The 25,645-nt window shown below is 34.2% G+C and overlaps 1 protein-coding gene across 2 annotated transcripts in view; it reads right to left on the bottom strand.

Annotated features, from left to right (window-relative positions):
- Window positions 1–262: 262 nt before the first annotated feature.
- The window catches only part of FBXO8 (F-box protein 8), a 45,441-nt gene continuing 20,058 nt past the window's right edge, over window positions 263–25,645 (bottom strand). For both annotated transcript variants that reach the window (XM_047856217.1, XM_047856218.1), the window contains exons 3-6: window positions 22,410–22,536; window positions 3,399–3,517; window positions 2,048–2,244; window positions 263–901 (exon numbers count right to left, since the gene is read on the bottom strand). In XM_047856217.1, coding sequence (XP_047712173.1) covers window positions 714–901; window positions 2,048–2,244; window positions 3,399–3,517; window positions 22,410–22,536 — 631 coding nt within the window. In that variant the 3' untranslated portion in view covers window positions 263–713. The remainder of the gene's footprint in view (window positions 902–2,047; window positions 2,245–3,398; window positions 3,518–22,409; window positions 22,537–25,645) is intronic.

Here is a 25,645-nt window from a genome sequence, read left to right as displayed (position 1 = left end):
ATCTCAAATGGCTTAAAGGACTTATTGAGACAAGACTAAAACATGACAAATGAGGAAACTTTTAAAAATGGAAAGTCAAGTGATGAATTTATATTATAAAAATAAGTGCCTGTTTTGCTTGTTACTAGCAACAAAACAATAAATACTCTTTTCAAAGTTCAAAGGAAAGACAAACGGGTATTGGTTTTCATCCAAGTCAGATCCAACTTTTATGAAGACAGTAAAAAGCTCAGATCAGAATCAAATAAATTTCAGAACTCAGTTTGAGAGAAAAGGAAAGGCTTTAGTTAAAATCTTTACAATAAAATAATTATGATTATAAATCTCTTTCATTAAATATGTACACATTACATGGCATTTTTAAAAAGAATGAAAACGAATAGTTTTTCAAGCAAATCTAATGCACAAATATACCATCCCTTAGAGTATAATGTCAGTTTAACATTCTTAAACAGCTGTGTCAGACAATGGCTCTGCTTTGTGCAAAACATGATAAGCAAAATTAAGAAAAATTCTGCAAAATCCTTTAGCTCCCCAAGGAAATTACTAAAAAAGAAAAGAGTAAAAGGAAAAAAAAAAAAGGTGTATACTCAAGCTTGATTGTAATACAGAGGCCAGGATGACCAGCACTAATGTAACCCCCATAACTGCTAAATAAGTCCTTGGGTAACTTTAGTTTGAAGTTAATAGTGGAAGTCCTAGCAATTGTGCTTTTATGCAGCCACGTGGCCAATAAGGTAGATGTTGTCATAAAGATGCCCTACAAAATCTTCACTAATGTTTTGAGCAGCACGACGGGTATTTCGAATAAATTCTCTTTTTGACATCTTATTCTTCACGTGAGGGCTAGTGAGGTCAATGGAAAGTAGAATCAAAGAGTAGCACAGTACATAGACAGCATCTGGAATTAAAAAGAAACACCTCAAATTATTAGCTGCTTTGGAAAATGTGGTCCCCAAGGCACCCTATAATGCAAAACTTGTCACCATTTAAAGAAATCAAGATTAGAATGTAAATTTCTAGGGAAAAAGATTGCTAAACCTGAGCAGCATGAGACAATAACAAAATGACTTTATATGCCCAAGGCAGTATTTGATGCTTCCTATCAAAAAAGTAACAAGCCTCAAGATACTTGCTAGTATTATTTGCTACAAGTACTTGCTACTACTATTGTGTTTTTATTACAGAATCCTGCAATCTTAAGGAAGCTAAGTTAAATAGTACGTCTTGTAAAAGCATTTTCACCAAATTTCATGATGGGCGAATGTTTTGCAATCGTCACTTAATAAGATAAGCATGATAAAGGTGTTGATATGAAGAGATAAGTAAAGCTCAGTCAAATGAAAAAATATGCAGGATCCTTGGCCTATACTGCACACACACACAGACACATACTCAGACACAGATGATAAAGATTTGTTATATTAAAATTAAATTTTAGTAGAAAAGTTCTAGGTTTTACCTATGTAATATGTGAACTATGAAAAGCTTTAAAAATGATTTCTCAAGTTTTTAGTTAAATTAATAATAATATGCAATGCTCAGGCCAGAATCATTTTAAAGAATTTATACCTAAGTCTCATTTTCTTTCTAAAACTGTATGTTTAGGGGCGCCTGGGTGGCTCAGTCAGGTGAGCATCCGACTCTTGGTTTTGGCTCAGGTCATGATCTCATAGTTCGTGAGTTCAAGCCTGCTTCGGGCTCCGCGTTGACAATGAGGAGTCTGCATGAGATTCTCTCTCTCTCCCCCTCTCTCTGCCTCTCCCCTGCTTGCTTGCTCTCTCTCTCTCTCAAAATAAATAAATTAATTAAAAAAAATAAAATGGTATGTTTACTACATATGAAGGACAGTTATAACAAACTATTCCTCTAAGCTCACATAAATGTAGTTTTCCGTATATTTAGTGATTGCTACAAGTACTAAGAGAAGTCATTTATAATTACTCAAAGTATCTTTCCCCACGGTGAGAAAAATTGTCTCATATACTACTATTTTTACCTGGAGGCAGGAAGGGAGATGGAAGGAATTCACTATATATATTCTTACCAGGACTAAGGCCAAGTTCTCGCATTAAATCGGGGTTGCAAGCACAGAATCTATGTGAGAACTTTGTTATGAGAGTTTCAAGGTACTCCCCACGCTCTTCGGGGGCATGGATATGACGAAAAAATTCTCTCAGTGCATTGGGCAAGAATTGATTTCTAAAATTATGCAATGTTACAAGGTCATCCAAGACATCTCTCCTAGTGGAAAAAGAAAAAGATACAGCTTTAATTACCATTTCTCTACTAGGAAAATGATAAGCACTCATAAATCATCATCTGTTTGGATGAAAACACTTTGTTACTGATTATGAGATCAGCTAACCCTACAAAGTAATACATAATCCTTAAAATTAAAAAATCTGATTATGATTATTTAAGACACTAATTTTAAAATCTTTTGTGAATGGGTTATTATAAAGCAACTGAAGCTAGCAATTCTAATTATAAAATGAAGAAAAGATAAATTTAGCAACATTAAAAGGGACAGCTTCTTTTCAAGCGTCTTCTTGACTAAATCCAAATAAGAACAAAATTCTTTATGCTTTTAACTATGAAAATAATTAAGAGTTTTCACTTTCCATACCAGTCCACACCACCAGAGGTGACAACTATTTATGTGGACTTAAAAATGTCAACATGTACTATATATTTTTCTAGTATTTGCTTTTCCTAGTTCATATGGTATATTGTGAACAGCTTTCTATATCTTTACACACAGATCTAAATCATTCTTTTTAATGGCTCCACAGTACCCTTCTTTCTACTTATGAACATTTAGATTATTTACAACTATATAAATACTTGTGTAAGTATATGTGTGTATATATAATTATAAGTATTTTTTATCAATGGCATTCTAATAGTCACACTTTGGTATAGTATGCTTCAACTCTTGTTGAACTCAATCATGATTGTATGATCATCATCTTTAATTTCTATCAATTGTTTATGGTAGGGATAAGCAAATTATAGCTAGTGGTCCAAATAGGGCCCACTACCTGTTTTGTAAACAAAATTTTATTAGAAGAAAGCCATGTTCGTCAGGCTCCGTGCTGACAGCTCAGAGCCTGGAACCTGCTTTGGATTCTGTGTCTCTCTGCCCCTTTCCCACTCGTGCTCGCTCTCTCTCTCTCTCTCAAAAATAAATAAAAAAACATTAAAAAAAAAGCCATCATTGGTTCACATACTGTTTGTCTGCTTTTAGGCTGCAATGGTAGTTATAAATAGCTGCGAGAGAAATTTCTTAACTAGATGACTGCTATGTGGTGTAGTTTTTAAAGAAAAGCTTAACTCATCAAAAACATTACTTAGCTAATTCTAAAGAAGACGTAATTTTTTTTTTTTTTTTTTACCTTTCATCAAGATAGATTCTCAGTTTTTTCCAATTTAGTGTTCTTGTACAGAAGATAAACTTTGCTATTTCCTTTGGTGAATCATCTAGGATACCCTTGGACATAAAGTAGTTCACTCCCTATGGCAGAAAGACAAGTTTACATAAATAAAGCCAGTCTTTATTTATAAATTTTAACAATCAGGCGATAGCAGAACAATAGCCATAAATTCTTTCCAGCATTAATAGACTTTTTATAGCTTTAACATGCAAAATACAAGCTAGAACTTGAACTGAAACTATTACTTGTGGTTGATAGTTTACATGCAATGAAAAGTAGGAAATTCAAAGTTAAGACTCCCAAAGAAATCCTAATTCAATTTTCTGGCTCATGTCAGTTAAAACTAACTTTACGGAAATATGGCGTAAATGGTGGGGGCAAGGGGAAACTACGCTATAGACTTTAAGCCTTTTAACAAACACTTCCACTGCCTAACAGAAAACATGATTTCTTAAAGACATGCTCTAATACACTATTCAAGGGAATAACTTGAGATAAGATTCTACAAACCGAAAACCAAAAATTAAAAAAAAAAAAAATAATTACATTATTCAACTTAAAGTAGGCACAATTCCAGGTGGGTTTAGGGCCTGTACACATACTTTGGCTTTAAGCATTGCTACATTCTACAAGAATTTAGCTTCAATACATAGTGAGGCAAAATACAATAAAACAAAACAGTTTCAATGGTTTTTCATAGGATTTATCTTTGAATTTCCTTTTCCCTGCATGCAAAGTTTTCCAGAGAAGCATTATCCACAGTCTGTACCTATTTTAGATTTAAATCAACAACAACAAAACATCAACAAAAAAATAGAACACTGAAGCCAATGTTCTCTCATGTATGCAGAGGTCACATTCAAATAAATACCTTATGTGAATTTGAATGTGCAGTTATTGAAATAAAAGGCAGGTGTGTTTATTTCAACTCGTAGTTATCCAGATACATGCGTTCCCATGAATACTTATGTCTGGATAATAGCACACTGTGTGCAGTTAATTAGTAGAGAAAATGATGTATTATATACACACAACATACTGTTTTCACACATAAATTCCTTCAGCATTTCTTCCCTTTTACAAACACTTACATATAGTACTCAGAAATATTGCACCCATTAAGAATTCAAAAAGTTGAAGGAATTTTTATAAAAGACTCTTCAAAATAAAAAGTCTCATAAAATTTTTATATTAAAAAAATGAAAAAGCAATTTGATACCATGAGGTAATGCTTTTGAAAGGTCATAATTATCTGTAAGTTGTAATTCAAACAAAAGATTTTTTAATATAAAACTAAGTTTATGAGCCATCAGGATCATATCCTAATGGCAATGTTATCAGTTTCTCATGTGAATTTTAATAGTAAAAGGCAGTGCTAAAGCACTGATTTAAAGAAATGTATATAAAAGCAGAATATAACATGAGATGTTCGTGTCAACTCAATTGTAAGCCACATTTCAGACTGCATCCTAGATACACGGCTAGGAAACGTAACATGGTCAAGATGGAAAGCCCAAGAATTTGGAATGAAGCTCTCGGCAGTTATCTGAGGGGCAGGAACTAAAGAAATATTAATGCTTGTTCCATCCTTTCCTCCATTAGTTTGAATAATCGAGAGTTGACTGTATGTTTTAAATGATCTATTTAGCAAAAGTTTCCAGGTTTGATTTATTTCCAAAATTCCTCCACTTAAAAGAATAACAATTTTTCAGACGTATTACCAGTGCTTAATTTTAATCTAAGTGATTCAAAGAGGAATGCCAACTAAATATTATGGAATGGGTTCTTTATTTATACCTACTTGTAAGCCAATATTTAGGACATGTAAAACTAGTTCTTTTTAAAATTATACAAAATATTAAAAAATACTGCATGATCCATTAAATAGTACATAATTCTCTAATTATATGATATGTGCATTTTAACATCAGTTAATGCTTCTTAGTTATAAATGAACATTGGTATTTACCTCATGTGAGATCCTAAAAATATGCTGTTGACAATTTCCTTTTTTTTAAGGAACACGTGTTTTAAGAATGTTGAAGTCTCCAAAATCAACCATATACAGAGGAGTAGGCATGAACTTAGTTTTAAACCAAAGCCTGAAAACTAGGGACACAACCTGAAATAAGCCAACTCTGTTGGTTTTATGAGGAAAGGAGGCATCAGTTTTCAAGCCTGGGATTCCTCTGGAAAGGAAGATTACTTTAGAAGGGCTATCAGACTGAAGGGTCAAGGGATGTGAAATGGGAAAAGACATGAGACAGATTATAATTTTCTTCAATAAGCAAGCTGGCAACCATTCGAATTCCCATCTTATTATGTAAGCATGGAACTACAAAAGAAAACATAGTGTGAGACCTGTTGAATAACTGTACATTTGTTTAATAAGTGGTATAACTATTTTTTTTTTATTTTCAATATAGTTTTAGAAGAATGGTACAGAGAGTTCCCTTCAGACCACATAGCATGTTAGTTATTTTTCAGGACTAGAGCTCTCAGCAGGGTGAGCTATGTATGTGGTGTCTCACAAAGCAAATCATGAACATTAATGTTAGTTTATATTAACATAGTTTCCAGAAAAAAAAAAGAAGTCTGTAGCTCACTACTGTCTATATAATTCACTATAAAAGTGTCTGATTCTGGATGTCACATTTTATGGGCCATATTGATAAACTAGAACTTATCCGGATAAAGGAAATCAAGACCTGATAAGATTGTTGAAGGGTCTAGAAGTCCTGTTAGATAATGAAGAGTTGAGGCATCTAGGGATATTAGGCCTAAAAAAGATACTTAGGAAAGAAGTTTAAGGTTAAGACACCTGAAAGGCTTTATCATAAGGAAAAAAGATAGACCCTGTAATTTCAGTGAAGATCTTAAGCTGATGAAAGTTATAGAACGTCTCCCCAGAATAATGCACACACACATTTTAAAACATTTTGTTTTAAAAGAGAGAAAGTGTGTTTGCATGAAAGAGAAAAAGGGACAGGGACAGAGAGAGAGGAAGACAGAGGATCAGAAGCAGTTTCTGAGCTGTCAGCACAGAGCCCTATGTGGGGCTTGAACTCACAAACTGTGAGATCATGACCTGAGCCAAAGTCAAATGCCTAACTCACTGAGCCACTCAGAAGCCCATATATGTATGTATGTACATACATACATATATATATACATACGTATATACATACATATATATATATATATGTATTTATGTCTGAAGCCCATCTAAGAACTTCAGGTTAGAAATCCTATTTTAGATGATGTAGGAGTATGGTTACTAAATGTCAGTAATAAGGAGGCAGGCTTGTGCCATGTAAGGAAGATCGTGCTTCTGAGCTATAGCTGTTCAAGGCTAATAGTTTGCCATTTGGTTAATTTAATTTTTGTTGCTGTATAACTCAAAGATAAATCATGACGGAGTCAGTCCTTTCATGAATTGGCTCCATAGCATAAAGGGAAGTTTCTGTCATCTGGAAGAAAACTATTGACCAAAATGGATTTTATTTAATGAATGGTATTAAAGGAAAGTTACAGTGGGATGCCTGGGTGGCTCAGTCGGTTAAGCGCCTGACTTCAGCTCAGGTCATGATCTCATAGTTTGTGGGTTCAAGCCCTGCGTCAGGTTCTGTGCTAACAGCTCAGAGCCTGGAGCCTGCTTCAGATTCTGTGTCTCCCCTTCTCTCTGCCCCTCCCATGATCATGCTCTGTCTCTGTCTCTCAATAATAAATAAACATTAAAAAAAATTTTTAAAGGAAAGTTACAGTGGGATAAATAAAATTCTTATTATGAAAATAGATTGCATATAGACATTAAGATTCATATTTCTCCAGAAAATCATAAACATAAATAATATTCATATTACAAATCCTAAATTCCTTTGTAATGTGATTTCTTTTAAAGTATCCATTTAACTTTAAATTTAAATATAAAGATGAACACCCAAAGACTAGTTTGTAAAACTGACATATGTATGTCTGTGTGTATGTGTATATATTCATATAGATAGCTATGCATCTTCTTTAAAAGCATTTCTGAAACACTGAATCCAAACAAACCTATTAAAATTAAATCTTCATTTCCATCTAGATCTTCATTTACAATGTATTAAGCAAATGGTAAATATGCAAGGTACTCAGTGACAGACACTGAAAAGTACGAAAGTTTTGCATTAAGCAAATTTAAAGTTTATCTGGGGAGATGAGACAGGTACACAAATAACCACACTAGGCATGTGTGACAAATCAATGACACAAGACGGTCAACTAAGGCCTAAATGAACTGGTATGAAAAATAAGCATTTCAGTAGTTCAATTAAAAAAAAAAATCACTGTAGGAAAGGGTATTTGAATCATGTTTCCTGGAATATCTACTCTGAAGGAATGGTAGGGGTTTACATAGCCCAGAATGAGAAGAACACTGGAGAGGAATATTTTAGTCGATGTTCTATCATATGAGCCAAAGCATTAGAAGATTTAAAAAAAAAAAATCAGACTATTTTCAAAAAAACAGGCGAACTATCTAGGACTTCAGAGCAAGTCTGGAATCAGACTATAGGAGAAATAGGGCTGAGTTTTAGGGTATAAAGTGTATTTTCTACCCTATATGTAACTGGAAGCCTCTGAAGACTTTTTAACATTATCAAGCAATGGCCTGCAACATCAATTTGACAGTAATATAAATAAGTAATAAAATGGAAATTAGACAGTAGGCTACTACAATTGTCCAGGCTTAAACATGTGGAAAAAGCAACAGAAATGCAAAGGAAATATTCTTTTCTAAAATCATATGTATATATATACACACATATATATATATACACATATATATACACACATATATATGTGTGTATATATACACATACACATATATGCATATATATATACACATATATATATATATATATATATATATATACAAAATCCATGTGCTACATATGTATATAAAAATGAGAAGTGAGAACACATGGAACCATGCGCCAATGAATAATGAAAAGTGAAAGATAAAGGTAACTGATGTTTCTGGCTTAGATGAAAAGGGAAATGCCTGACAGGGGTAAAAACAAAACAAAACAAAAAACTCCACAGTTTATAGACGGTGCTGAATTAAAGGAAAGAGTAATGAGTGTGAACTTTGAAATGTTGAATTTCAGGTGATGATAGGTACAACTAGAAAGGCAGGGGAAGCAGTTGGCAATGTAATAAGATAATGAAAAAAGCGAGGGTTCAAGGTACAGATTAAGGATCCTGAATAAGAAGAATCGGTAAAGGAGTAGGTAATGAATAACGCAGGGATACAATAATGTCCCGGGGGTAAAAGTCTTTGAAATGTAAAGAAAGGGGCATACAGTGCAATTCCATAGTACAGAAAGAGAAAGAGCTTAGTTGTTCCAAGAGAGACCAAATCATGGCCCTGCCATTTCATGATCTTGTGAACATAATTTACGCAAAGTTTTGGAACCTCGGTTTCCTAATCAGTAAAAATCTTATTTAAGTGGCTATTGTGAAGATTTGAAAGTGTCTGGCATAAAACAAGGCTGGTTTCCTTTTTCTTTGAGGGAGCTCAAAGAGATGAACACGTGGAAAGAGGGTAATGGATTTGGTGACAGGGAGAAAAGAAAGAGAAAGTAGTACCTTTCAAGGTCTCTTTCCTCAGAGTAATGGGGGCTCAAGTCTAAGAAGAAAGCTAAGGAATGAGCTCAAGGTAAAGAAACTGATAGCCCACTCACTTGAAAAATTTATTAGTATAAAGATGGGAAAAATAAAAGGCAACGTTAAAGGTCAATAAGGGAAACACGGTTTTTCAAGAAAATCTTGACCCATGCACGTCGAGGAAGAAAGAAAGAAAGAGAACCAGCAGAGTGAGTAAAAGATTGACGTAAGGAGCAGGAGGAGATAATGGGAGTAGCAAGGTAGAGAAAAGGGGAGCAGGGGAAAGGACTGAAAAAAGTTACAACTCGCCACGCTGGCCGAGGTCTAAACACTCCCCACTGGAGGAAAGAAGAATCCCTGCAGAGGAGGACCGGCCTGAGGGATAGAGCGGACATAACACAGCTGCGGAGTACACACAACATGCTCCAGAGACACTTCCTGAAGCGCTAGGCCCTGGACATTGTACGGTGTCTTCTTCATAAAACCATTACTCTCAGCAGCAGGAAACATAACAGCATTCCTAACACACAGAAGAAGAAAGAGACCTAGACAAAATGCCAAGATGGAGGAATTTATCCCAAAAGAAAGAACAAGAAATGGTCACAGCCAGGGATCCAATCGAAACAGATCCAAGTAACATGCCTCATCCAGGATTTAAAGTAACAATCATAAGATTGCTAGCCGGCCTTGAGGAAAGCACAGAAGACATCAGGGAGTCCCTTACCACAGTGATAAAAGAGCTTAAAACCAGGCCGAAGTAAAAAATACGGTAACCGAAATTCGAAACCAACGTGAGGCAAAGACCATAAAGACGGAAAAAGCAAAGGAACAAAAAAGTGAGACAGAAGATAGAATAATGGGAAATAACGAAGCTGATCAGAAGAAGGAAAGAAAAATCTTGGACCAAAAGCAGACACAGGGAGTTGATAATGCTTTCTGAGCCTGGAGGACAGGGCAGTAGTAACGGTTAGGAGACAGGTTATGTTAAGAAAGTGATAAAGGCAAAAAGCAGAGTGCATATTGGTTTTCTTCTTCGGGTGGACGAACCATCTAGAAAGAGTTGGAAAAGAGAGCTGAATTGGATCTCCCAGTGAAGTGCTGAAGATGTCTATCACAACGGTTCAGGCACAACAGGGAATAAACCAAAGGAGCACCAGGCAGCAGCGAGAACCCAGGTGACATGAGTGTCAATTCATGTTACATTTTCTTTAATAGAACGCGTGTTTACAGTAATCCAAGAGAGAACAATTAAGAAATTTTGTAAAGTAGACAGCACAGAATATGCCACTAAAAATGGTTATACAAATGACAGCCCCAAGATTTACACAAATTAGAGTAGTGAGCTGTTTTGATGTAATTTGTTTAGGAGGCAAACAAACAATTCAAGAAATCATGAATAGACAGCTTATGCCAATATTAAGAAGGAATTCAAAATGAAGAAAACGATGTGTTGGGGCTTAGTCACCTATACAATTTATCTATGTTATGATTGTAAGAATGGCTCTTTTCACAGAATTCATTTTAAGATACCTTTACTTTGTTTCATTTCTTCTATTACATCGATACCCACGTTTTCTCTCCCCTTTTAATAAAGCCTTACTTATCGATTAAAGTCATTATCCATGGTGTACTTCAAAAGCCAAACCTACCATACTTATGTTCAGGGTCAGAAATCATACATTTAGGAACAGAGTGAATTCTAAAACACTAGGTATGCAAAGCCAAATGCAAAAGAATCAACTCTTGTTACACACCTAAAACTGACTTAAAAAATTATAAAGTCTTAATTTAAAAAACCAAACACTGACTACTGGTACTGACAGTACTGGCTATTTGCATAGACGCTTGGCAGAAACATCGTGTAGCAGCCTGTATCAATAAAAACAATCATGTATATAGCAAAATTGTGACAAAGTAAGGGGTACCCTTGTATCCTTCAGAACAGCCTAATAAAGAAATTTAGAAAAAGATGGGTTCTAGCTAATTTTGCTCAAATTTGCCTTTGCTCAAATTTGCCACGGCTACTACTTTTCAGGCAATAAATCTGTCCTTATAGCATAATATAATGCTAATATAATTATATAATGGAAAGCAAAACGGACACTGCATTTAATTTTTTTAGAGGACTTTATTAGAGGACTTTTAAAATACTGATCCTTAAATTTTAACAATAAATTTTTATAAAACAGAAGAGTTCAATCTAGATTTCTACTTTTTCTTTCAGTAAGAATTGACATAATAATATTCACATATGCATTTTAACCTCAGTGAAACGAGCAACTGAAATGTCATCCTTTTGCATTAAAAGTAATGTAAAAATTGAGATACAAAAACTATTATGGATGGTTATTTTCTGGATAGTAAAAATAATTAGTTCAGAGGGGCAGCCCTCCATAGGTCACATGGAGCACCCCACTGTCTTGCTAGAAAACAGCAACAATGGTTCAGACGACTGCTCTGATATTATTTCTTCTTTTTTACAGTACTTTCAGGATCACTGAAGCAAAATATAAAACCCACTAATTTTTGTTCAATCAGTAGTTCTCACTCTCCATATTTAATCAGAGAATATGTATTCATTTTATAGTTAAGGGGGAAAAAACCCACATAGAACTTGAACAGGTGAGATTCATTTGGGGATATATACTGTTCAAGTAATAAATCAACACGGTGCTTTTTAGCTGCAGCAAAATAAATGCAGAAGATTACCTAATGAGCACATTTTAAGACTAGGTATCAATGTTTTTATTGTGTCATTTCACTTCATTTTACCCACTAACTTTTGCAGTGTTTTCTTCTGGAAGTATCCACACCACTCTCCTCTGTTGTAACACTGACCTACCACATGTACTTTAGAAATGTAATGTTATTTCATTTATTCATTATAATTTAGTCTATTTATACATATTATAATCATTATTCCTAATCTAGTTACTAGATTCAAAGACTAAAGTAAAAACTAGGCTCAAGTTGTTAAAGTTGTCCTATATGAAAAGATTATAAGAGTAGTAAATGAAGTTTACCTTTTACTGAGGTGCCTGTAAGTAGGCTATTCACAGAAAGCCTCTGTGTGACTTAGCTATAAATAAGAGGAAAGGAGGTAATGACAACTGGGAAAGAAATGTGAAGATAATTTTGATGTCAGTTTGAAATCTGAACTGCAGATTTGTCTTATCTCTTCCCTAGGAAAAACAGAGCACACATTGTCCATGCTTATGTGGAGGAAGTGATAGACGTGAAGAGAAAATGCTGATATATTGCAGCCAATTCCTTACTGAAATTGCTCAGAATAAAAGATTCTAGAGAATAATGAAGAATCATACTATTCATTTTTTTAAGTATGGAATATGGAATGAAATTGGATTGGATTTCAGCTTCCTGGAACAATTTATGGAGGACTTTTCCATACATCGAAGTGCACAATGTTGATGAACTGCTAAGAATAGTCATACATATATACCCTAAATTATTTGAAGCCAAAAGATGTCAAAAGGAAATCTTACATAAAGGAGGGACAGTTCAAAGAAAATCAAAACAAAAACGGAAAATACTTCTAATGGAGTCCAGGGAAAATGGAGGAGAAATGTAAGACAGATCGTTGTGCTTCTTTTTCATAGGAGAGAAAGCAATGACATCAGACAAGATAACATAAATGTCATTATCTAGGTTTTAAATAACAATTAAAAGTTCCTATTAATTAATTCTAATATACTCAAACAGAAAAAGAATCACACTGAGTTCTAGTAGTCTCCAAAAGTATCACTCTCATGACAGGGATAAGTAAATAAGATGAAGAACATGAAGGTAATTCTTAAATGATAAGTAAGTATGATAAGTAAATGATAAGTAAGAGCTAATATTATTGACAAGTTGCTGGTAGCTGACGTAAGCTTCAGCTTTTGGGAAAAGCCCCTTCTTTCACTAAACTGTTTGTAAATCAGAAAAAGAAAGCATTCTAATCAAAATCTGGAAATAAAACTCTATTAGATTAAGGTACAATTAATAACAACTCAAACTAATGAGAAAGTGATCCATTTGAATACTAACTAATTTAAATCCCCACTTTATAAAAACTACATGTAAATACTGCATTCGCAGTAATATATGTGTGTATATGTATATATTTAAATGACAAACTCCACTTTGGTAAATAAGAAGCACTTTTCTCATATTACCTAGATTCTCATATGTACATTTATAAATATATTTTGACGGCTCTGAAACAATTTTGAAATACACATTAAGAAAAACCTCGTATCTTAAGAGTAGACAAGCAGAGAAGCAAGCTGGAATTTAAATAGTAGTTTTATTGGGGCGCCTGGGTGGCGCAGTTGGTTAAGCGTCCGACTTCAGCCAGGTCACGATCTCGCGGTCCGTGAGTTCGAGCCCCGCGTCAGGCTCTGGGCTGATGGCTCAGAGCCTGGAGCCTGTTTCAGATTCTGTGTCTCCCTCTCTCTCTGCCCCTCCCCCGTTCATGCTCTGTCTCTCTCTGTCCCAAAAGTAAAAATAAAAACGTTGAGAAAAAAAAAAAAAATTTAAATGGTAGTTTTATTGCCAGCACATGTGTGTACTTAGTCACGTAAGTAAAGTATCTATTCATCACGATATTCAGCCACGACACATGTTTTAATTTAAACATAATTTTGGACACCTAATTATTGTTTAAAATGTCCTAAAAAAACCATTACACTAAGTATCACCACTGGCACAAAAGTTACTGTATATGCAAAAGATTGTTCATCACATACTAGGAAATGATATTAAAGGCAAATGGTATTACCATTTAAAGCTAGGAGATGTTGGTGTGACCAATACATACATTATGAAGGGCCATTACTCAGGTGTCAAATATCTATCTACTAGAATCCAAAAGTTCCAAGAGAGGAAGAACCTCACAGTTTACAGCAGTACTTGCCTCCTGACAGTGTAAGTTGTTATGGTTGTACCTCTAGTATAAATGAAACCTACATTCTGGGAAGCACTTAGAGCCACTAAGTATTTAACATTTATTATTTCATTTAATATTCACAGTAACACCATGATATATGTAATATTATTGTCCCCATTTTACGTACGGGGAAACTGGAGTGCAGACATTAAATAATTTGCCAAGGTCAAAGTCATATAACTAGTAACTGGAGAGATACTTAATAAATATTTTTAAAATGAATGAATCTGTACAAGGCCTCTAGCTGGCTTTCAAGAGAAGCTATAAACTTTTAAGGATTACATAATTAAACTGAAGTTAAAAAAGAAAAGAAGATAACCACCACAAAAACCTATGAATTGGATCAAAACTCCAGTATACTTTGAAATGCCTCACATTGTAAACTCTCAAAAGTCAGAGTCGCCAGTACAAATAATAAAAAGCAACAGGCACTATGATTCTATAGTTACTTGCTAACAAATGGTCACAAGTGGTTACAATGATCTTATCACTTTTATAATAAAAGCATCTTCAAAAATTTTATGACATGAAAGAAAATGTTATATAACGTTAGGAATAAATGTATACTATAGTTTTGGTTCAAACTTTTGCATTTAATGTAGTGTTTCTTTTATACTCCAATATTTCAAAGGATGCTCCACAACTGAAGACATCCAAGAACTGAGGATATATTGTTTTTTAGGTTTCAGATAAAGAATTCATACTGTAGAGTGACATTGGTATTAGCAATTGCTAAATTCAGATAAGACGTGTAGGAGAGACAACTACTTTGGACATTAAGATTGAGAACTTAGATCTAGAAAGTGTTGCCAAATTTCATTGAAACTGTGGACACATCAAATAACAAAGAACATGGAGGTTATTAAGGTTGTCAGGACATGGTAAGGAAGTAACAGGCAAACAGATTTATCTTTGAAATGTTCTTAAAATATTAACACAATATTGTAAACTTGCCAGGTGTATTTATTTAAATTGGCAACAAAAGTAAAATTCAAACAAAGAAAAATTTTTGCTCATTTTAGCTTTGCACATTTTAAAATTTAAGAGTTTGTAGTATGGGTGCTTTGGTACTAAAATATTCTAACTTTATTCTTTCTTCTGGTTTAAAGGTCCTAGATCAATACATTTTCCACTAATTTTTGTTTACTTTGCCCTTAGATAATTCACACTAAATGAGTTAACAATATCCCCTGTGATAACTATAGAAAACAAAAGCAAAATGCATCAGGTGGTTTGCCTGATGAATAAACTATAGGATACTCTAGGTCTTAATCTCTCTTTCAATTACATTAAGACAAAAGGGGCTGGGAAATTTATTTCCCTATGAAGCTTCTAAAAGGTTTACCCTGAGTCTATGTAGTTCTATGGAGTGATTCTAGAGCACGTACTCCAAGGACTCCTGAAGACAAAGGAATGGGAGGGTAGCCAAGATATGTTATGGTCAGGGCAGGGTATTGACCTGAATGACATAGGATAACGTTACCTTCTTAAATATAACACATGATTGATCAGATTAAAAAGAGATATATTGATACGTACCCATACACATGCCACGTTGCCCGCAAAAAAGTAAATGGCTTCCAGTTCAGTACAACCTGACTAGTCATAATTATCTAGCCAGAGGATAATATTTAGTGTCTGCGAGGCATAGTTTTTCACTTTGACTCTAATGCTAATCAAGGGGAAGGGGTTTTGCCAATCAGCTTGAGTATTTTAGTTGTTTTGGGTAAATCATTCCAATAGAGGAGAAAGCTTTCTAAGCTATATTCAGTGAGGGATGCCTCTCACTGTCAACTAGCTCCTTTGCTCTGACTAAATTCTCATCAGCAAAATGGGGATAAAATTAATTTGCTAATGAAAATTAGTATTGTTTATTTTTATAAAAAATAATTTGTTCAGGATTACAATATAAAACTCTTAATGAGTCTGGGTGATGATGGCGGTGATGACGATGCAGTGGAATCCTTTGGACTGCAAGCAATAGGAGCCCCAATTCAAAACCGTAAAGGATCTGTTGCCTTGTGTAACAAACAAATTGTAAAGTATTTTGGCTCCACAGTTGTTAGCCTCATGGACCCAATTCTTTCTTCCTAATGTGCTACTAGCACTGTTATTAATAGCCCTCATGGCTGCAAGATGGCTGCTTCCGTTTCCGTTGTTATATGCTCACATATTAGTGCCAGAGGTATACACATGGACAGGTATGTACACATGCACATAGATACTCCACAGTACTACTTTTTTTTTTTTTGTCTCTTTTTGAAACGTAAAATTTTCTCTGCACATATTTCCTCCAATTTACAGGCCAGAACTGAATTGCATGGATGCCATGAGAGCCAAGGGAAATAAAATTAACATGATGGTTTTGGAATCATCTGTATTCAACTTCGGAGGCTGAAAATGGATCAATCCTTTCAGCTGGTTCAAATTCTTTACCTAGTGAGTAGCCTAAGTGATGTGATTTCAACCTTCCCCACATAGGGTTAGTGTGATTTTTTTAAAATTACTTTTACAATAGGATATAGCAGTAGTAGAAGGAATTTGAAGACATCTCCTGAGTTCCACTTATATCCTTCTGTTTTCCCCACTTTGTGGGGGAAACTATTTCCCACTGATAATTAGGCTTAATTGCTTCAACCACAGAATAATTACTGATCCTCATTTTTTGGGGGGAAGGGTATCTTCTTTGCTCAGTGGCAGGAGGACCTAAAGTGGCAAGAAGGTCGTCTCAGCAACCAATTTGAATTGTTGTGCCTCTTATCAATACTTTTCCTTTGGGTAAGACTTCTAAACCAGTAGAGCCCAGAAATAAGAGAGGCAGAATAACAAATTTTACAAGTGCCTCACTAGTAAAACTAATGTTGCGGATGCGTGGAGACCTAGCCCAAAGCAATCTCAGTCTTTTCCTTGTCTTTAGAATTTCAGCCACAGTTGCTCAGTCATGATTAACTCTAAGCCAATCATGCAATCCCTTCTATTCTGTTCCTAACTGGTCTAGGAATGTTCCCGTGATTCAGTATGTCCATTAGGAATCAACAGAAGTACACTGAAGGCACCTGAAAGGATAGTTTTCTTCCTAATAAGCATAAGGAATTTGAAGAGAATTTCTTTGTGCTCTTTGTGGTGAGGATACTTTCATATGGGCATGTTATGTTTTGAGTGGTGGTGGACAACTTTTTATCAAAAGAAGGCAAAAGTAAACACACCTTGAGAGTCCATGATATGATCAGTGCATCATGGAAATAACTCTGGGATAACTGCTTCTGGGTGTCTTTGGAGGTAAATAAATGTATGTGGTTAAGCCACAATTAAGTTCTCTGTTCCTGCCAGCCAGAACACCCTAGCTGATACATATAGGAAAAAGTAGGAAGTATATTTGCCAAACTCAAAGACATCTTAGTGGCCTGTCAGCATTCACTGAAAATAAAGTTAGTGGGGAGAATGAGATCAAGGATATCATGATAAATCATTTGTTACAAATTATTTGATATGAATACTTATGTCAATGCCTAAAGGCAAATATTTGAATTCAATATGCCTATCAGGTTTGTTGTCCTGCCCTTATTTTCCAAAGTAACATTTTCTTTAACATATTAGATGACAACCAAAACCCAGAACATAGATAAATCTCTCAATCTTTCAAGACACAACTCTCAGTTTTAAGGTTTTTTTTTTTTATAATACTATCATACAAAAGAGAACAGATATAGATTCATAGACTTTCAAAAAGAGAGAGGATTACAAGTAAAATAGGTATCAGATTAACTGTCAGTGAACAAGAGGGCATTTCAATTATTCAAGCTAGGTGTCTAGCCGGTTAGGAACACATATTTATTTACACATAGTAAGATTACCAATAATCTATACTAGCATGTACAGAACGAGTCCCCTCAAATGTTATTTTACCAAAAAACCAAACAACAACAAAAAACTCCAAAAGCCACTATGTCAGATAAATTTGAATAATACTGTATACAATAACTTCCTCTTTCATATTCAAACTGTATATAAATATAATAAAGGCTCTGAAAAGCTATTCTTTAAATAAGCCAGCTAATCATAACATGTCATTTATTAGATTGGGGAACTCTTTTGATTATCTATTATCCCGTGGAACAATTATTCCAAAGAATACATTCGGGAAATGCTTATCTGTACATTCTGATGACACCAATTTCTGATAGGGTTTTCTATCCTTAGGAATAAAAATAGTTTTCATCATTGTTGCTATGCTATGAAGTAATGGTAATGAGCATTTTTTTGCTGTATATTAGAGCAAAAACTAAGATTTAACATCTGAGTACAAACTTCTGAGTTCCTTTTTATAATGGAGAACTACAATTTCCTGTTTATATTTTAGCTGGACAAACAACAAAAAGAATCATTATCTTTAAAATAAACTGCTTATGCATTTCCCTCTAAAATGTGTACACAGGTCAAATTTAAAATATTTCTTCTCATAATAGACTCTATCTATCCCACATCACTAATAACTATGCATAAAATTGTATGCTTGTGGGCCATCCTTTATGAACACAAAGAAAATATGCTTGTATAGTTACAAAAAAGACTACTTTTCCCTGACCCCAATGAGAATATAAAAGACTTTTTAAAAACATGCTTACACAAGCAAAAATAAAAACTATAATATCTTGAAATTAAATCATGTTTGCTAAGAAAATGTTTCATACTAAATGGAGCTCAAGGAATATAGCTAATTGGGGGATAAGAAAAAATTACTTTATTATAATACTGCTAGCAGAATAAAATCAACACACGTAACTTGTACATGCAGGGGGAAAACAGCCTAACATAATGGATGGTTTTCAGCACATTCCTTTACTAGAATGTGGTCACCTGCCACAAAGTACACAAGCTCATGCACAAGATCAAGACTTTACATACAGCTGAGATCACAACGTCATGCAGATAACAGCAGCGTGCTAGATAATCGTACCACAAACTGTGCAGATGTTCTCCCCCACCCCATGAGCCACTGCCAGCAGTTGCTGTGGAGTTTGGTTACCCATATCCGTGACATGAACGATGTCCTTTGGAGAATCTTGTTCCCTGTGGCTGTAAGTATTCTTATTTTTATAATATTTTAATGATGCTTGCTATCAAAATGATAAGTACAGAACTAGAAATTATGGAAAAGTAGAGTTTTTATAACACTGAATAATTACACACATCATATCTCAGGTACTAACAATAAACAACACATATTTAAACATATCATCAAAACTAATTTACTTCTCAGGCTTAAATGAACCCAAAATAACACATTTCATGACAGTGCTCCAATGAGGGCAGAAAAAAACATCCAGAAAGTACTTTCTGATTTCTAGCACTCAAAAAACTTGGCAAGAGTCATTCTGAGACCTGGCTAAAAGTATGACTCATACAGATAATTCTATATAAAAATATCTATTAGGATAACTCTTTGAATTACATGATTCCAATTCTGAAGGCTTGACTCAGATAAACAACCAAGTTGATATTGTGTATATTAGTCAATGAAATAAAGTAAAGATTATAGTCATTAAAATACTTTCCCTCATTTCTCTGTATCTACAAGTATATTTCAATGTCCTTCTTTGTCTATTTACAACCTGGGTGCATTCTGATAAAGATGGGATTCTATTTTGCTATCAGGCAACACATGCTAAGTTACATACATAGTTATGCTATGTTCATAAAAGCATAGAGTCAGAATTCTGGAACCATGAGTCACTCTGAAAGGTTCAGCTCTATGCCTCCTGGCACTATGTGCCCCTTTCAGAATAGTGAATTCAATACTTCTGGAATGCTCCAGGATATCAGGCAAGGGAAGGAAGAAAAAGAAAATACAGCCAACTCTCAATAATAATGGAAGGTAGGATGGATAAGTAAAATCTGAAGATCTAAAATCTTATTTTACCTAATAACTTCAATCCCCTCTCTTAGTAAACATTCGACTTAAAAAAATTTTTTTAAGTTTTGGGAGATAAAAAGAGGTCTTTTAATTTTACCCTATTTCCTCTGCCCACCCCTCCAAACACAGTAGAGGAGGTGTAACAAGAACTCTGTAGTCTGATATATGTAGCTGCAAAGATGGAAACATATTTTGACATCTAGTTTTTCCAATTTAGATATTTAAAACTATCGATATCATATTCTACTATATGAGGGCCTATCTATGGTTTAATCTTTGCATAAAAATGATGGTTTATAATTTGTTTTAAAAATTGATACTCCTTTAGCAAGGCATGACTACTTACCATAATCAACATCAGCAGTTACATCCAACTTTTCTGACTTTGTAAATCTAAAACTCAGTACTTACCAAGTTATATTTCCCTTAGAATGTAACATTTGCAAGTGATATGAATTGGAGATGACAGTTTTACTCATTATCAGCATAATTCATGACAGGAACCAGAATGCCTTGATAAATTGGACATAAAAGGCTGGCGCTGGTGTTAGCTGCCTTTCGTCATCCTTATGTACTATTCTGCCTCAGTTCTCCAGCAATCATCATTAGATTAAACTTAAGGGATTAATGAAAAATGGGTATCTTATTATAAAGTTCGTCATAAGAACGATTTTAGTTAGCTACAAGTAATGTCTAATTTGAACAAACAAGAATAATGAAGTCTCTGAAACTATGACATTCTTCAAACATGTCAGTATAGAAGAATCTCTCGTACACAGTAGCTATGCCATAGAGCACGATCAAAAAGTGACAGGCTTACTATTGCTATATTTTTAGATGGAAGAGAACTTGGATTCGACCAAAAATAAAGTAAAAACATGTATTTTATGATAAAGTCCATCAGAACAAAATTGCAATTAAGGGCCAAGTTACAAAACCTAAATTTATGACAGTTTAGTTTATCCATTCATTTGCCTTCTAAATTAAGAGTCCTCTATTCACTGAAAGTCGAAACAAACAGTAGTGAGAACAAATTTCTTAATTTCAATATTTATATCAGGCTTTATAATACATATGTTTTGTTATATTTGTGGTGCTAAGACATAACTGATAATGTATGCATGGTGTTATATTTTTTACTTGTGTACAAGAAAAATTTAAGAAATCGTTTGTAATAAGTGAAAATCAATTTAATATTAAAAATGTCATTTGCATTGGGGCACCTGGGTGGCTTGGTCGGTTGAGCATCCCATTCTTGATTTTGACTCAGGTCATGATCTCACGGTTTGGTTCATGAGATTGAGTTCTATGTCGGGCTCTGCACTTAGAGTGTGGAGCCTGCTTGGTATTCTCTATCCCCTCTTCTCTCAGCCCCTCCCCTGCTCTCTTTCTCTCTCTCAAAATAAACTTTAAAAACATGTCATTTGTATTATGATAAGCACATTTATAAAATCAGTATTTTTGTCCAATATTAAAATATTGTGCACGGGGGAGAAACATTTTTCTAATTCTAACATAGCAAAAGTTAAGATATTTTTAAAAATATTTTGCTGTGGGGCACCTGGGCAGCTCAGTTGGTTAAGCGTCTGACTCGGATTCAGGTCAGGTCATGTTATCATGGTGTCATGGGTTCGAGCCCTGTGTCAGGCTCTGCACTGGCAGCATGACACCTGCTTGGGATTCTCTCTCATTTCCCCTCTCTCTGGCCCTCCTCCACTTGTGCTGTCTCTGCTTCTCTCAAAATAAATAAACTTAAAAAAAAATTTTTTTAAGTGTATAAAAAGTATTTGGCTACATGATTTAAATAGTTCTTCATACCCCTACAAGAGATGAAAAAAAGTTGGTTTTTGAAAATTTAAATTAATATCACTGCCAGTTATTTTATTCCACAGAAAATAAGTCACCTAGAAGCAGTAGTTCTGAGTGCTGTGTAATTTCCATTATATTTCTTTTTTTTTTTAATGTTTATTTATTTTGAGAGAAAGAGGGAGAGTGCCAACATGGGGAGAGGCAGTGAGAGATGGAGAGAGAGAGAACCCCAAGCAGGCTTTGCACTGTCAGTACAGAGCCCAATGCGGAGCTCAATCTCACAACTGTTGAGATGATGACCTGAGCCGAAATCAAGAGTCAGATGTTTAACCAACTGAGAGGCCTAGGAGCCCCTCCATTATATTTCTAAGAATAAGTCTAATAGACATGTAAACATTTCTGAGAAAAAAAAAATTTCTGAGAATTTGAAATTTTCTAGGATGATAGTAAAATGAAAGTAGGGGAAAAAAATCAGAGAAAGCACTGTTTTCACATTTTGATCATTCTAATATATTATAATAAGAGGTAATTAGTTTCGAATATTCAATGACCTGTTACTTTACTTGCAAGTTTATTATATTATATTGCAGCAAAGCTGAGACAAGGTGGTAATCAAGTTCAACTATTATAAATATTCAAGTTCTCCACTTACCTCCTCTGGGTTGGCATTAAAGGTGAGGCTGCCTTCATCCAACTGCATATACAATTTTCTGAAAGAAAATCCTAGAGGTGGGTTCTTATTATATATGGAACAGTGACCCCATGTGGATTTACACAACCTATAAGATGAAATCAGATGAGAAAACATTACTATACAAGTTAAATATGTATATACACGCTATAAAAGTAACATACAATAAAATTGTAATTTATAGCTCTAATGTTGAAAATGTTAACTTCTGTACTTGTTTGTTTGCCTATAGAGTATGATTGACAAATGCCTTCAATGTGGCAATTCTGATAAAGATTCTGAGTTATAAAGATTAATATTCATGAGTTTTATCTGAAGTTAAATACAACCTATTACTAATAATAGCAATGACAGATATTTATTTATAACATTTACAGAGTGCTTAGTAAATGCCAGGCACTATTTAAAACATTGAAATAGTATTAACTTGCTTAATCTTTACAACAATGCTATGATGTTGGTTTTAAAGATAAAGAAACACAGACACAGTAAGATTAAAAAGTTGATTTGAATCCAAGGAGTTTTACTCCAGAGTTAGCAATCTTAATCAAAACAACTAAACAGGATTAAGTTGCTATGTCTCCGTTACAAAGTAAAATTGTGTGGGGGTAAAGATTGCTAGGTAGGGAGAGAACCTTTTTTTTTTTTTGTAACAATACATATAGTGACAGCAGGCAAACTAAACATAGAAATTATAATGCTATAGCTTCAGAACAGACATAGTTGTGTGTGTCATTAAGCTTAGCTGCTTAAGATCCTGCTTCAAAATACTATTTCTTTACTATCACAATAACACATGATTGTTTAAAAATTCTCTGAAACCTAAAATGCAAATAGTTCATCTCAAAACACACTATTTTTGAGGACCGGGATAGTTGTGTCCAACTCTGTGCAAAGATTAGCTACTAGTTATTTTAAAGCTAAAGTTTTATATAATTACAATGCCCAGACATTCTGGATATATGCCATAGATCATGAAATCTAAGTGCATTACTCTAGAGACACACAGAATACTGAAATTCTATTTTAGTGCACTTTTAATGACTCTCTCAAAATTATCGGATTTTGTGTGCTCAAAAACACCTACTTTTAGTAACAGACATTAAAATACTTTCATTTTCTGACATTCAATTGATTTTTGGCTCAAACTTCTTGTCACACACATATAATGTACACGTTAAAAAGAAAAAGTTACTGTTTCAACCTGTAACATCAAAATTGCGAGGATAGTGGGTAAAATACGCAATTTAATATGAGAATAACTTCTTAATAGGTCATTTATATCCTTGCATTATTTTTAGCAACCAAACGTAGTCACTGATTCTAAAATAGTGAATTTAGGAACTTCAGAAGATTATCAATATTTTTGCAGCTTCTTTAATCCTCTAGCTTTTGACCTTTATTACTGAGCTATGCAACAGAACCTTTCAATATTAAGTATTCCATACATCCAAAGGTAAAATAAAATTAAGGTAGCCTTTAATTTAAAATTGAAGCAATTTATCACTAAGAAACAAAAATCCAAGTGTCATAAAAACAGGCATAACAATGTGGTAAGAATAAAGGAAGCACTTCTTCCAGAAAAAGAACACCAGATTTAAATCCCAGATGAAGAATACATTCTGATTGAATTCAGATCAGCTTAGAAATAAGCTTTTTTTTTTTTTTTTCAAAGTTCATATACAGAATTACAAATTAAGCTTGCTAGGAATACTAAAATGCAGAAAAGAAATTTTAAATAAATAATGAGCCAGTTTTAAAGTATTTTTATTTGTTCTTTTGCCAGTTAGGGAATTAATAACTATAATTTAAACACTACAAATTAATAGAATTTCCTCTTACGTCCACAGTACCTAAACTATAACACGACGATGAGAGAATAAGATGATGCTGATGATTTTTATCTATGTAGAGGCTGAGAAATTATATAATACTGTAATTTTGTAGCATGAGAAAGCCTCAATTAGAAATGCCATTGTTGGTAATGCCTTTTTATTAAAGTTTGACTATTTGGATAATTTATTAATTCTCTCATTAGATTTTCGTTTTCATTTAGAAATTATTTATAGTCACAAAAAGACCTTTGCTTTCAGATATGTTTTACATAATTAAAGTCCCATTAAAAAATGAGACTTAAAAAAAGAAAAAAAGAAAAGAATGAGACGTAAATGAACCTTAGTAAAGAATGCTAGAAAGCTCAATAGCCAATGATTCTTTTAGGTTTGGGTCTTTCACACCCAAGTATATGATGCTATGTAAGGAGTAATGACAGTTCCATAAAACAGATTCTACTCCAAACATTCTTAAATTTATAGGTTAAATTTAAACTGATATAATCACTGCTATAATTTCTATCATCTACCCTCACTTCAGCAAGGAGATTATCTCCTTGCCTTCTACTATCTGACTACTTCATTGATGAAATATTGGTTAGAAAAAATAAAAAGTAGATGAAACATTTAAAGTTCATGTTAACGGGCACCTATGATAGAGGAAATACGTAAATAAGTAAACACACAATCTTCATACGGGAAGCACAAACTATACCAGGGACGTATACACTCTAAATTTTGGATTATAAATTCTCACTTAATTTGTAAGTTTTAGATTTTTTAATTTTTTTTTTAAATTTTTTTTTCAACGTTTATTTATTTTTGGGACAGAGACAGAGCATGAACGGGGGAGGGGCAGAGAGAGAGAGGGAGACACAGAATCGGAAACAGTCTCCAGGCTCTGAGCCATCAGCCCAGAGCCCGACGCGGGGCTCGAACTCACGGACCGCGAGATCGTGACCTGGCTGAAGTCGGACGCTTAACCGACTGCGCCACCCAGGCGCCCCAGGATTTTTTAATTTTTAAGGTAATCTCTACATCCACTTACAACCCCGAGATTTTCAAAATTTCTATTTACCTATGGGGGTTTTTTTCTTTAAAAGAATTTTTTTTGTGTTTCTTTTTGAGAGTGAGAGAGACAGAGCATGAGCAGGGGAGGGGCAGAGAGAGGGAGACACAGATTCTGAAGCAGGCTCCAGGCTCCGAGCTGTCAGCACAGAGCCCGACACGGGGCATGCGCTACTGACTGAGCCAGTCGGGCACCCCAACAGCTTGTATTTTTAGATTAAACTGATCATTTCTGATTTACAATAACTGCCACCTCCTGACTGGTTACTTCTAACTGTAAAATTTTCTTTTAAACTG

Source organism: Prionailurus viverrinus, chromosome B1 (assembly GCF_022837055.1).
Source record: "Prionailurus viverrinus isolate Anna chromosome B1, UM_Priviv_1.0, whole genome shotgun sequence".
Classification (NCBI taxonomy): domain Eukaryota; kingdom Metazoa; phylum Chordata; class Mammalia; order Carnivora; family Felidae; genus Prionailurus; species Prionailurus viverrinus.
This window is presented reverse-complemented; position numbering and strand designations above follow the sequence as displayed.